Source organism: Eutrema salsugineum, unplaced genomic scaffold (assembly GCF_000478725.1).
Source record: "Eutrema salsugineum unplaced genomic scaffold, Eutsalg1_0 scaffold_13, whole genome shotgun sequence".
NCBI classification, from domain to species: Eukaryota; Viridiplantae; Streptophyta; class Magnoliopsida; order Brassicales; family Brassicaceae; genus Eutrema; species Eutrema salsugineum.
Window position 1 is genome coordinate 485113 of NW_006256885.1, and position 14517 is coordinate 499629.

The window sequence follows — 14517 nt, forward strand, 5'->3', positions numbered from 1 at the left end:
CACAAATTCAAACGAGCTTTTACTATAATTATATCATAAATCATACAATAAGTTTGTCACTGTTAATTGGTAAATGGAAAGAATTGGACCAAGTTCGTGTTCTGTGGAGTACTTAAGTATATTTGTGATTTAATGCTATTGTTTGTTTCTCAATCAAATGGGACTTAGTAGACCAAATTCAGTTAACCATATTATGTGGATAAGCTATCAAACCACATCAGCATTTTAGTTGATGCACAGTAATAGTTCAGAGTATTTACATATGTATTATGCCTTTCTCATTAGTTTATTACTTTATTTCTAAAATATACTTGGAAACCCAGTATACTTTTTTGGTATGTCGTCCAACAATCTATATTGACCATTTGGCCCACCATACTAAAAACAAACTATCTTCTTCTGTTTTGTTCTGCGATCGCCGTCGTACAAAAAAACACGTGCTGAAATAAATTTTGCAGACCCTTTAATCCTTTATAATGCTTATAATGTTTTTTATTTGTTTTCTTGCAAATTCACAACAGAATTACTTCAGGTTTTTTTTATTTATTAAATGCATTCTCGACTAAAATAATCTACTGCCACCTGAAAAAACACTGCAAATCAATATTATTAACTTTTATTCATCTTTTTTTTTGCTAAAAGTATTCATCCGAAAATTTACATTAATATTATTCAATATAGTCAGAGTACTATTTCTCTATCTGTTTCGTAAAGCGTATCATGTGAACATAATTTAGAAAAATTAAGTTCTTTTACATACAGAAATATACCCTATTTAATATACCATTAATAGAAGATAATTATATAAATGTTTAAATTTAAATTTTATCAATTATAAATATATGGTAAAATATGAATTAAATGTGGAAAGTGTTGGAAATCTATAACAATATTTTTTTGAGCATCAAAAAGCGATAAAACGACATTTGTTGTTTAACAGATGAAATAAGATTTTAGTTCTAGTGTTTAAATATTACTCCCTCTGTTCAGAATTATTTGATGTTTAAGGTTTTTGCACACAGTTTAAGGATTCATTTAATTTTTATTTTTCCTATACTAAAAATATTATTTATAATTCATTTAAATATCATTCAGCCAATAAGAAAACAATCTGCAAAATATAAAAGGTCAAAAACAATAAAAATTCATTAAATTTTGCATTGAAAAGTGAGAACATCAAATAATTCTGAACAAAAAAAACCTTCTAAAACATCAAATAATTCTGAACAGAGAGAGTAAGAAAGAATACTCTGATAATAAAGTACAAAATAAAACTATACGCATGCAAACCCAAAAATTATGACAGAGCGTTCTGGTGGCCTCAAGGCCCTTAACTATCCAAAAAAATGTCTTATCCTTTTTCTATATTAAATCTTTGCAAAATATTGTTCTCATATTTATACTCTATGTATATAATAAGGCTATATTAGGCATTAATAGAAAGAGAATTTTTTTGATAAAATTCAGCATAAAAAAACATTTTATCCATCGGAAAAAGATAAATAATAAGTTTATCCATATTCAAAACATCTTTTGTCAAAATTTTATCCTCACATAGTTTCCTGTGTGAATTGACAAGATATTAGAGTCCCTAGCTTTCCTTAAATAATAAATCGGAAAAATAGCACAAATCTCTAGAAGTTGCCAGCTAATCGCAGGGAAGTCAAGTCACGATTTTCATTAGAGCATCGGACCATCTTTTTCAGTTGGGTTCTATTCCAAAAAAACAATTACTTTAATTTATATTATTAAATTTAGGTAGCTCCTGATTACAAAAAGAATACAGAAAAATATAGGTCGCTCCTAAATACTCCCTCTGTTCTAGATTACATAATGTTTTAAAAATTACACTTTTATTAAGAAACAATAAATAAATATGTAGTTACTTTTTGTCTTTCCACTTTCCAAAACTTTTTTTACTCACTGCTCAAATGCTCTATAATTATTATGCATGAACTTTATAATACTCTATCACTCGATATATTAGTTTGTTTAATCATTATTGATTTTTAATTTGACCTTTTATTCATTTTCTAATAAATATGCTGTTAAGTTATTCTTTTAAAATGTAATAATATTAAATTATTTTAAAATATTATTTATTTTGGAACAAAGAAAAATCTTAAAATATAGTACTCAATTACCTCGTAAACCTTTTCCAAATATTTATTTTAATCCGAAAATTTATGTATATTACGAAAAAACTGCCTTCTGTATATTAATTATCACAATATATACAAGTTAAGAGTTTGTCTCACTAAGTTGAGTACAGAACAAAGACTCTTATACACTAACGTGAAGATTGAGAAAGTCAAGTATCACAAAAATAAATACAAACTGGTTTCTTCGTTTTTCTCAACAAATCAAATACTCGAATGTCACAAATAAAAATATTGGCGCCAAACTGCAAAAATAAAAAAACATATTGGAGGCTAAAATTTAGAAACATCTAAACAACTTAAGGACCTATAAACACAAATCCTACTCAAATTCCTTTCTTCACCAGGCCCCACTATTTTCAGAAGAACGCAAAAGCTCCTCAAGGTACTGTTCTCCCAAATCCTCAAACACAACCACATTATCTAATTCCACGGAGCTGTGATCAAAGTCAGTTTCTTTCGCCTTCCTATTGGCCATTCTCCGTCTCATCGAGTGTTTCCTCTTCAACGCCACAACCGGAGAACACCCTTCCTCGTAGCTATACTTAATCTCCAAGAGCGACTCTTTAACCCTCTCCGCCGGAAAGTTAAGAATCGCCGACGTGCCTCTCATCGAGAAAGCAGCTTGATCGTAGGCAAGAGCTGCTTCTTCTGCACTTTCGAACGTTCCGAGCCAGACCCGAATACCGTTTCGGGTCGAATCTCTTATCTCCGCCGCGAATTTCCCCCATGGCCGTCGTCTCACGCCTCTGTATGACTTCTCTGACTTTCTCGAGCTCCCTGTCTCTTCCTCGGATTTGATCGGAAGATCCGATTCGATGAGGTTTTGCTGCGAGGATTGCTCGATTAGGCCGTAGAGAAGCATTTCTTCTGAGTCGTTCTCGTTGAAGGGGAGAGAGTAGTTGTTGGAAGATGAGGAGGAGAAAGATTCCGGGGAATATTCGAGAGAATATTCCGGCGATAAGCCGGAGAAAGTTGACTGACAAAAATTGGGATCCATGTACAAAACTGGAGAGTATACTCTGTTTTCTGATTACTCTGTTTTTTGACAACTCTGTTTTCGGTTACTATCGTTAGTGGATTGACGACCTCTATATATAAGGAGAGAAAAGTGTGTGGGTATATGAAAATGTCCAAAATAGACATGAGTTCTCACTGTCTTAGTTTAAAAAATGCCACGTAATAAAGGATGAAATGGGAATTTAGCAAATTGAAAATGTTACATTCAGATGAAAAAAACTACATGCTGCTTCGTCGAAGATTCGAACAAAGACATTTTTCATATTTTCTCTCTTCGTGTGATAATGTGTGTCGTTTCACGATAACATGAACAAATTGGGAAAGTTTATGTGATATTTAATGTGTCGTAATATATGAATAGTATTATAGTATTATACCGTTTTAACAATCTCACCATGTGGGTCTAGTCAGGATACAAGTATTCTTACTAGGAGTATGATTTTTATCCGTAAGCTTTTAATGACAGTAAAATCCGGCTTTTTATGAACTTCGTGAGATTAGTTTGAATTTCGATTTAAGAGACTCACAGTTTAAAAAAAAACAAAATAGTATAACGCTAAAACCTAAAAGCAACATCTGATATTCTTTATTATTTTTGTCTAAGTTGCATGAGATTTACATGAAAATATTGGTGTAGATTGCTTAATCTATCCAAAAACTTGTATGTATAGGTAGGTATACTCTTCATACTGAATGGGTAGATGTCTTTTGAGTCTTCGAATGTAAACGAATGAGAGCATTTTAGGTTATGTGCATCATTTCGTCTTACTGTCACATGATTCATCGAAACTTTGGCACTTTTGTATCCACAATTACCAAATCGATTTTTTAGTTTAAATAAAAAGGACTTTTTTAGAAGTACTTTTTTAATGCTAAAATCACATACGAGAAAAAATTATTATCATATACAATTATAATCTATCAAATCAAAACTGAATCTCGAAATAAAATAGAAAATAGAAATCAGAAAATTAATAATCAATATTTTTTATATGTAAATAAAATATTCCTATCTTCTAATTACATAAATATCTGTTTATACAATCTGTATACTGTATCTATAGAATAGCTTATGAGTTATGATATGAGTGAGCATTTAACGTTTCACAGATATAGAAATACCAAGATCGATGTGAAAATGATTAAGTCAAAATCCAAAATAACTGCTGGATCAACTCAAGTAGACAATTTTCACGCTTTGGCGTTGCAAATATGATTACCTAAATATCAAATCATTATCCTATAATCTTAAAAGGTTTAGGAGGTTATTATAAAAAAATATTATCAAAAAAATAATCTTAGGAGGTTATTATAATTATTATTTTTTTTTTCCTTCTTTAATGGCCAAATGCAAGGTAAAAGAAAATGTTTGGTTGGAAGGAGTCAAGATACATGCCCCCTTGAACCCCAAACAACAAATTACTTCGAGCCGTCTCATGTTTAAAAGATTATTTGGCTTTATTTGCTTTCAACGTCTTTCTCAAAGTAAAAAAGATACTTCATGTACCATTTTTTTCACTTTTCATAATTTTTTGCTTTACATTCCTTTTTTTTCTAGTTATCATAAATTATAAATTTTATTTATTTAATCTGTAGAGTAAATTAAACCCGAATTGAAAATCTAAATTTAGTCGCATGATCACAGCCATTTTTAAGGTACAGTAGAACCTCTATAAATTAATACTCGATAAATTAATAATTATTATAAATTAATAAATTTTGCTGTTCCAAATCGGATCAATGTAAAAATCCATCAAATTCGATAAAATAATAAGATAATAATTTTTTAAAAAACCCTATGTAAATATATGGTCCCAACAAAAACATAAATTAATAATTATATAAATTTATGCAAATGTATGTAAATATAATATTCTAAAATATGACTAATATGTTTGTTTTTACTTAAAGTTGAAATGTCATTGGTTTACATCTCTCTAATTATTATATCAGTAGATCTTATTGCTGTTTTACTATATACAATCAAAATTTATAATAATTTTTATGTGATAATTGATTTTTTTACCTGTAAATATTTTTAAATGCATTGTAATGTTATCTTCAATTTTATTAGCAATAATACTGGTAATAGCTATGGTTTTTTATAAATTTTAAACTTATAAACATGTATATTTTTATATGGAAAATATAATATGGTGTTTAAAACTATTTTATTATGATAGTTATGATTTTTAATTATAATTTATATTATGAGATTTGTTAAAATTTTAAAATATAACATTATTCCAAAAAAAGTTTTAGAAAATTATATGTAAAAAGTAAATTTTTTCTATAAATTAATAATTATTAATTTATAAATAAATTAATATAACGATAAATTAATAAAATATCATGATCCCAACATTATTAATTTATAGAAGTTTTACTAATTGAATTATTGGAATAATATTTTTTTATCTTATCTCTTTATACTAAAAAGTAACAAAATATGACTAATTGAACAAGTATAAACCAATAACAACAAAATTTTGTTAAAGGATAACACAATTACACAAACATATCTACATATATATATATATTATATATAAGTATATAACAAATACGTACAAATGTGACTATATATATATATCTAGATACTCAAATTGTAAGAAACACTACACATGCATCCTGACTCCTAGATGGTACACATTTTTTTATTCTTTCTTAATGCTTTCCAAAATAAGTCACGAACTGATTTATTTGATATCCCGCACGTGTTCAAATAACCTTTTTTGGCTTTATTTCAAGCTTCGTATATGTACGAAAACGACGAATACATTGATTTCCACATTCATTTACAAAAACAAAAACCCCAGCTCTATAAATTAATAACATTAAAATTGTTTTATTTTATTAATAATTTAGAGAATTATTAATTGATAAAAAAAAGTTATTGATCTATAAAAGATTAATTAGGTCCAAACATAATTTAGTTTTTAAAAAATTATTGTCTAATCAAATTTATTAATTTATCAAATATTAATTTATAGAATTTCCACTTTACATGCTAAACATTTTCCATAACTTACAATTTATTTTTCGAAATTGATCAATAAAAATTAACAAGTTCTGCTAAACTTATTACTTTCCATAAATGATCTCTTATTTATCTTAAACATTCTCCTTCAATAACTGTATTATATAAAATAGGATATTAGTCAAATCAAAAACGCAAGAAAACGAAGTCCAGTAAACATTCAATTTTGACTAAGGTGTTAGGCGTAAGGCGATAGCTACACGTTCATGGTACGTGGTCACATTATTTGTATTTTTAATTTTTAATAGTCATATTTTTTATAATTTTCTAGTCATATCAATTTTCTTTTTAAGATATTTATCCTTCATTTTAGTTTTTTATCTGTGAATTCTTGTCTTTTAGATTGGAAAATTTTCGTCTTCTAAGTACATGCATGATACTGTACTGATTTAAAACATAAGGGATTTAACCTTTAAGCAGAAAAAGAAGAGAAAATAATAAAAAAAAACATAAAGAATTTCAGAATTCAGATCAATAAATATACATGTTATGTTATGGGAGATTCGATGTAACTTCGTATTTTGAGTGTGATGAGCTACTTAACCAATTGGGTCTATGGCCGTGTGACAACTCAAGTTAACTGAAGTGCAGCCCGATTGGCTAAAAAAGCGTTAGTAAGAAAACAGTAAAGTAATTTTTATAGGCATTGTATTGTACACACTTTACCAAATCATATAATGACGTGGAATAGAAAACCAAGTTGGACCAGGCCCAAGTATTTTGCTAATCTAAAGTCTAAACAAACAACATGAATTTACAAATAAGGCAAACCATTCTAAAAAGACCCAACAATGTCTTTTTTTTTTGTCGAATGGAAGACATCCTATCATGGTCTTTCTTCGAGAATGTCTACCAATCCATAGTCACGCCTGATATCACCTCATCTCAGCCTGATTTTTTACTACGGAGGAATTCGATTCATGATCTAGCTGGAATATTTCCAGCTCACAAGACATGGATTTCAATTCATCCTCCGTCATTTTGATGTGTCATGGGACATCAGTGTTTGGTTCAAAGACAGAATCCCTAAGAGTGCATTTTTTTTTCTGGATAACCATGCGAGATAGGTTATCTTCTCGAGATAGATTGAGAGGATAAGGTTTTGGATGTTCCAAATGAACGCATCACTAGAATGTAAGTGTCCTTTTGTTTCTTATATATTGCTCTTACTCTTTTGAGGTCTGCTCATCATTCTTCACCCATCAGGTTCTTTCGCCTCCTTTCTTTTTGATGCCATAGTCACTTGGGTTTGGTCTCCTTCGAGGAATGCTAAACTCAGCACCATCTGGAAGATTATTTTACATTTTGTGGCTTCTTATATTTTTGTGTGGAAAGGACGCAACTTAATACTTTGGTAATCAGGCCGGTATCTTCTCTTGTCAAGGAAAGCCAACTTATCATTTGGGCCAAGTTAGTGGCTATGGATCAGATGGAAATTCATATCCTCAATTACACTGCAGCTCCTCGGATTATGAAAGCTTCATCTTCACGTGGTATTGATTCATACAATGGTGACATTATATTGTTGCTTCACATGCTCTTTCTCTAATCCTAATTAGTTCACATGAATTTCAAAATGTTGTAATCTTTGATGCCTGTTTGTATCATCTCTGATCAAATTGTGTTTGTAAACAATGCCCGTTTAAGGGAAAAATGAAATTAAGTATATGCACAATATATATTATGATTTATGTTTTGGTGTTAAAGTATCTTAACACTTGGGATCTTGGATAGAGGATGGCTGAAGACATTTCTACAAATTGAGGTGGTTTTGTTTTTTAATATTATTATTGGTCAGTAATTGAAAAGGTCGAAAACATACCATTTCTTTAATTTGCTTTTCGAAAGAATTTATTTTAAAGGAAAAATTATAGAAAAATGGCATTGTTAGACCAAGATTATTAAGCCTATATTATAATCTAAGGGTAAATATCTAAAACGAACTTTTTATGACATCTCCACATCCATCAAAATTGTGAAATCTGAGTCATGTTTAGAATAATGTTTTTGCAATCAATTTGATATACATTTTTGAGAAAAAACACATTTGACTATCACATTACTAAAAGTTACCAAATAAGATTTGACCATTTAACTAAACACCAAACCCTCGAAGCTATTGCTTTTTTAGTACTTCATATAGATCACTATTGTCTTTTAATAATAAACAGCAATCTGTTTCGTTATATATAAATGTCATTTTCACCAACTCTGCACAATTAGTCTCAAATCGGTTAAGTTCGACAAAATATACAACATTATCCAAAAAGATAGTCGTATTCCGTGTCCAAAGGAGATAAAGTTATGTGTTGACATTTAGCACTTGTATTTGTAAATTAAAATCTCTTCTTCATCCTTAGAGACTCATTTCAGATCCGAGAACGCATATATATACACTTTAATGATAATCAATTTCAAATCTAATTTTGGGTGCACTGTCACTACCACATAAAAATAAAATAGTACTTCCCTCTCCGAATTCTGAAAGGCTGGGATTTTCTAAGGTTGGGGAAATTTGCCAAACGATGGTTATTTTTTTTTAAGTCTGTAAATAAATAGATCATGTTAAAATTAAGAATCTCAACTTTTATCATTTCTCCAAATCCTTTCAGAATATACAGTTACATTTGAACCAAACCAAATGTCCTCTATAACTCCTACTTTAAGGTGCATCAAATCAAAAACTTATTTAAATAAAAAATTTAAAATCGAAACGAATTTCTGGATTGTTCATTTATAGCGATATTCACTAAAATCTAGTTAGGTTAATTTTTTTTGCTAAATATCTAGTTAGGTTGATTAACCAGTTAAAAGAGTGTTAGTTCAGTTTTAGTGATGTTGAGTTCGACTCAAAGTCGAAGGCATTTTATTTGGGAAGGAATGATTTACGTTTATTAACTCACCATGAGTATTTTAAGGCTGGTTTTCTGATCATATATAAAACAACAATAACACGAAATTTTCCAAAGTATTTTGTGACTTACCCAAAATCCTTTGTATTACGGTTAACAAGTGACACTGACAAAAAAAATGACATTGTTGTATATGCTGTACTATGATACAAGAAAAAAAGGTAGGTTCGGAATCAAAACTCATGTAACATCAACTGTAGTTGGAACAAAATCTAATATTCCAATTTGGGCAAATCAGAATCCCATCCCGAAATAAAAAGACTAAGGCAAAAAATACATCTCATATATTAGGTAAAAGAAAGACAAACATAATCAGACATATAAACATTGATTTGACCTTCACAGATATAAAGTATGATATATTAAGGGGATAATATTAAAATATACCCACATATATATATATATATAGTTCATAATCATAGTTTTAATATTTGTTTTGCTTCATCAAATTATGGCTATCCAGTTTTTTCGATTGAATCGAAATGGAGATTGGATCGAACTATCGGATACCAGATTAGAAGTAGTATCTAATTGATATTTCTCTCAGCCCTAACTGATTGGGAAGACCAGTCAAAATTTTTTGTTTGTTCTACTAGTATAGGAGTGGAAAAACTTTGTATTGCTCGTTTAAAAAGTTACAACGAAATTAAATTACGACTTGTTATTGAATCTTTATTTAGGAATTTTTTTCAGCGCTATATTTGTTCGGCACATTCTCTTTGTTCTGTTTTTGAAAAAGTTTAGGTGGATTATTGATTGAAATCCACACTAATCTTCTGAACTTATGAAAAGCCGGATTTTTTTGTAATCTGAGTTGTAAACAGTACTGAAAAGAATGATCGAATTGCAATAAAAACAAAAATATTTTTTCAAGGAATTTCCCGAGCCTATATTGTTGTGTACATTTGTAAGAATTATGTGTTTTATAATGAATTCTATATACGTGCAAGGAATCTTTAGTTCAACATTTCCTTTTTTGGTTAAAGATCATTTTATTTTTCATTAATTTTTAAATCAATACATAAGTAAAGAAGGAAAAAAAAGTTACCTGTCGTCATTGAATGCGTAGGACTTACGGGATTAGGTATATGCTTTGTGTATTCTATGGACTTAGAATCTCTTTGCGAACCTATTAACTGTTGTGAAGATTTTTGTAATCCTAGACCATTACGAATGTTTTAACGTCAGTTTTGGTTGAAACAATTTAGTCACTCTAGAGTCAAAGAGTCAAAGACTAATTAAATATTAGTTACATAATTAAAATAAATATATTCAATTAAATATATATTTTTGGAACAACCAAATATGGATTCGTTTTTTTTCGGTGAAAAAAACAACCAAATATGGATTCGTGCGGCAGATGGAACCTTCGTGGAAAATAAAACTTTATTATTAATCCCAAAAATATAAATAAACAAATAATAAAATTAAAAGGTATAATAGGAAAGAACAGTCAACCCCAAGAATCGTCAAGTCACCTGAAAACGAACGTCGATTCTGACTCGCCGAAAATCCAGCCTTCTATATAAACATACAAACCACAATGCATCATCCACAGATCCCTTATTAAATAACATCTCTCACCCAACTCTTCAAAGCAAACCAATCTTGAACTAGCAGATCACTAATTAATTAGGACAAAGTTTTATGGAGGGATCATCAAACAGGAGGAGCAACAGCCAATCACAAGATGACAAACAAGCTCGTTTCCGGGGCGTACGTAGGAGGCCGTGGGGCAAATTTGCAGCAGAGATTCGAGACCCGTCAAGAAATGGTGCTCGTCTTTGGCTCGGGACATATGAAACCGCTGAGGATGCGGCACGTGCGTATGACCGAGCCGCCTTTAACCTCAGAGGTCATCTCGCTATACTGAACTTCCCTAACGAGTATTATTCGCGTATGGACGACTATTCGCTGCGCCCTCCTTATTCTTCTTCATCATCTTCGAGTTCAACTTCTGCGGGTGTGAGTCGACAAAGTCAGAGGGAAGTCTTCGAGTTTGAGTATTTGGACGATAGGGTTCTTGAAGAACTTCTTGATTCAGATGAAAGGAAGAAGCGGTAGTTTTGTTTTGTTATTTTTATGTGGCTAGTAGCTACGTGCATTATGTGCATGTAGATTGCTTATTTAGTTCTTATTTTGGAATTTTTATAACGTGTACGGCTATAAATTGTAAGATAAGGTGTCTTTGCGTTTCCATGCAATATGACTGTTGGATGGTTTAAGTACGTATACACCAGCTTCCATTAGGTTTTCTTTAGAAGGAAATTGTTCTCTAATGACATATTAATTATGGTATATGTTGGCAATGGTATTGAGGGACTAATCGTATTACTCTATACGATTTCATAGGCAAAGTACATTCCCAGCTTAAAACCGATTATCATTATCATATAACTGTGGACAAAACACATGAAAAGCCTCAATATATTTAGAATTATCAATAGATAAGTTTTTCGAGCTTTTAGTATAGCAATTAGCAAATTAGCCGTCAATGAGCGTGTGATCCAATGATCAAAAGCCTTTAGGTATTATAACTATATAGCAAGGTCCATGCGCACGAGAATCTAGTTCAGAAACAAAATAAGTTCATGATATCTCTCTCTAGCTTTCCAATTCAACATCACTAGATAAGAAATTCTAATTCAACATCACTAGGGAAGAACTTCGACCAAGAAGAAAGGTTAATATTCAAATTTGCTTCTTGATATGGACTTTTTATATTCGTAGTATAATGCTTTGCAGTTTTTTCATATCAGCTCCTTCAACATGTTTTGAAAAATTTACAATATCCATTTTCGAAAAAGTAAAATAATAAGTTATAATAAACAAAAAGAGAAAAGTTCATCCAAAATATGATTATTGCAAGTTTGGGACGACCTTGACATATTTTGAACAACCTTGATATCTAAATGATTCTTGTGAACGACCATAGTACTCTCTTCTCTAAGTACAAGTTAGTGTTGCTAATCCAGCTAAATCGATGATATTTTATGGTTCCTTTCATGAAGTCATGACAAATGACAGCCCTTCATAACATATTTGATTTCAGAGTGTTTATTTTTATGTAATTATATCTATGTTAAATAGATAGTCTAGCATAATTAGATGATGTAGTTTAGTAGTTAGTATTAGGGTTGTCAATGTGTGTGCCATTATGATAACACAATGATCTACCCATTAAATTGGGCTGAATCTATTTAATTTATAACATGAAGCCCAACATTAATCAACCAACTTTTAACAAGTAATTTCAAAATTCCCGGGAAAATTGACAAAGAACAAAACACTGTACATAATTAATGCTCGTTCCTCCAAAACCAAAAAAAATATACTATCCATACAGATAATAAGACCGTGATTTCTTAGATACTGTGAGAAATGAATATAGTGATCTAATACAATTGAAAGAAAAATAAACAAAATAAGTGACACTATCTAATTAACGGTTTGCCTCATTCCAAACATCCTGGTTATAACTCTCTCCACATTCTAGAAGCTCTTCCAACAAACTATCGTCTAAATACTCAAACTCAATCACTTCATTTTCACCACCACCGTCTCCTCCTCTAAACTCCGACGGTGACGAAGAAGCCACTATACCGCCGCTTGGACCATCCCTCATCATTGGATACTCGTGAGGGAAATTGAGAATGGCCCTATGGCCTCTCATGGCGAAAGCGGCTCTATCATAGGCACGAGCCGCGTCTTCCGCTGTGTTAAACGTCCCGAGCCAAACACGAGCACCGTGTCTAGCCGAGTCGCGTATCTCCGCCGCGTATTTTCCCCATGGACGCTTCCGTACGCCTCTGTATTTTACCTCATTTTTGTTCGACTCTCTGTGTTCCATAAGTTTATGTAAGCTTCTTTTTGCATGTACATGGAGTTGATATTAGAAACATTTTATACGTGGAAGTAATGCCACTCTATAGAGAATCTTGTGGATCTTATTTTAAAGCACGTGTGTGTGATCAAAAGCCTCCTTTACTGTATAAGTATATCAAAGTCAAAAAAGGGGGTAAACTGAAAAATAAAAATATATGCGTGCCATTATGATAGTAAAGTATATGATTGGGGTTTACGAAAAGATAGAAACTATTGGTTCTGCTGCTCTGTGTCTAGTACAATTTAGGATACGTTGAGGGGCTAAAGGGAAAATATTAAAAATGTGAGTGAAGTCCAATGAATCTAGATGGTCAAGGTGACGGCTAAATTATTTTCAGCCTCTCACTTATATGACAACGAACCAAAATTGATCTCAGCCTCTCACTTTTTCGGTCAAGCTCTTTTTTCTTTCTTTTTTTCCTCTTACAATTAATTTTCACGTGTCAACTTTGACCGCACGTGTAGTAGATTTTGGTCTTCTAAATTTCAATTTGACTATTACCAAATACAGTATAAATTCAATAAATTAACATCTTAATAAATTAATACTTCCATAAATTAATGAATTTTTTAAATCCTAAACTAATTTTTTAAATTAATTTTTATATCGATAAATTAATAATTATATAAATTAATAAAATATTACAATCTCAATATTATTAATTTATAAAAGTTTAACTGTAATGTAAATCTTATTAAATATTTTAACATTCTATTTTATATCTACATTGGCATTAGATAATTAGAATATTTGTACATTTTTACTATTAGTGTCTTAGTCGCACTGTGTTCATTGACCAGCTATTCAAAACTAATGTGGTAAATCTTATATTATCTTGACCGTATTAAGATAATGCAACGAGTTATGATTTTATTTCTATTTGAAGAAAAATAATAAAATTTACATTCTATACGGAAAAATTAATTCCCGTACGGCCTTACATAATTTGCTCTCTAAATAGCTCCTATGAAAGAGTGAAGACATCTGGGTACTTTGAATAGTTATCAACCACTCCATCGACGAACTACTATTTGAATGTAACTTTTAAGTGTGGGAAATTTTACAAAACTTTTGAGCATCTCGAGTGGTAAGATCGAATCTATTTCTTCGGCGAAAGTGGCATGAACAAAAGAAGTCATATTAAAGGCTTGTATATTGATAATAAAATAATATATTTAATTAATTACAGTGAACATCTCGAGTGTTTGAAGGAGAAAACCTTCTCAATTACCTTTGTTGGTTGAGTAAATTCAATTGCATTTAGGTTCGATCAAATTTTTTGCGTTTTGTGGCTTTAGGTGGATAACCTATTAAAACTATTATTGGGCTCCGATAGCCCATTATAATTTTATTTCTAACCAAAAATTACCTAAAAAGGCAGAAGATTGCTGCCTATACAGCCACGGAATTAAGGGACTAAAGATCCATTAGCTTTTATGGCTACCAAGATTGCTAACCCGCTTTATGTGTAAAAAATCAATTTTCGAATTCACAAAAGAGTTG

The 14517-nt window shown here is 30.6% G+C and overlaps 3 protein-coding genes across 3 annotated transcripts; 1 reads left to right on the top strand and 2 right to left on the bottom strand.

The window, feature by feature from the left end:
- Positions 1-2262: 2262 nt before the first annotated feature.
- Positions 2263-3210, bottom strand: LOC18025063 (ethylene-responsive transcription factor 1B). The gene has a single exon (XM_006405999.2). The coding sequence runs from the start codon at positions 3157-3159 to the stop codon at positions 2500-2502; it is 660 nt and encodes a 219-aa protein (XP_006406062.1). The 5' UTR covers positions 3160-3210; the 3' UTR covers positions 2263-2499.
- Positions 3211-10710: 7500 nt separating this feature from the next.
- On the top strand, positions 10711-11418 carry LOC18025064 (ethylene-responsive transcription factor ERF098). The gene has a single exon (XM_006406000.2). The coding sequence runs from the start codon at positions 10776-10778 to the stop codon at positions 11190-11192; it is 417 nt and encodes a 138-aa protein (XP_006406063.1). The 5' UTR covers positions 10711-10775; the 3' UTR covers positions 11193-11418.
- Positions 11419-12491: 1073 nt separating this feature from the next.
- Positions 12492-13002, bottom strand: LOC18025065 (ethylene-responsive transcription factor ERF095). Its single transcript, XM_006406001.2, has one exon. The coding sequence runs from the start codon at positions 12976-12978 to the stop codon at positions 12571-12573; it is 408 nt and encodes a 135-aa protein (XP_006406064.1). The 5' UTR covers positions 12979-13002; the 3' UTR covers positions 12492-12570.
- Between the last annotated feature and the right edge of the window lie 1515 nt (positions 13003-14517).

Bases quoted from the DNA above. Each gene is read 5' to 3' on its own strand.
- LOC18025063 (XM_006405999.2), bottom strand. From the start codon at position 3,159: ATGGATCCCAATTTTTGTCAGTCAACTTTCTCCGGCTTATCGCCGGAA.
- LOC18025064 (XM_006406000.2), top strand. From the start codon at position 10,776: ATGGAGGGATCATCAAACAGGAGGAGCAACAGCCAATCACAAGATGAC.
- LOC18025065 (XM_006406001.2), bottom strand. From the start codon at position 12,978: ATGGAACACAGAGAGTCGAACAAAAATGAGGTAAAATACAGAGGCGTA.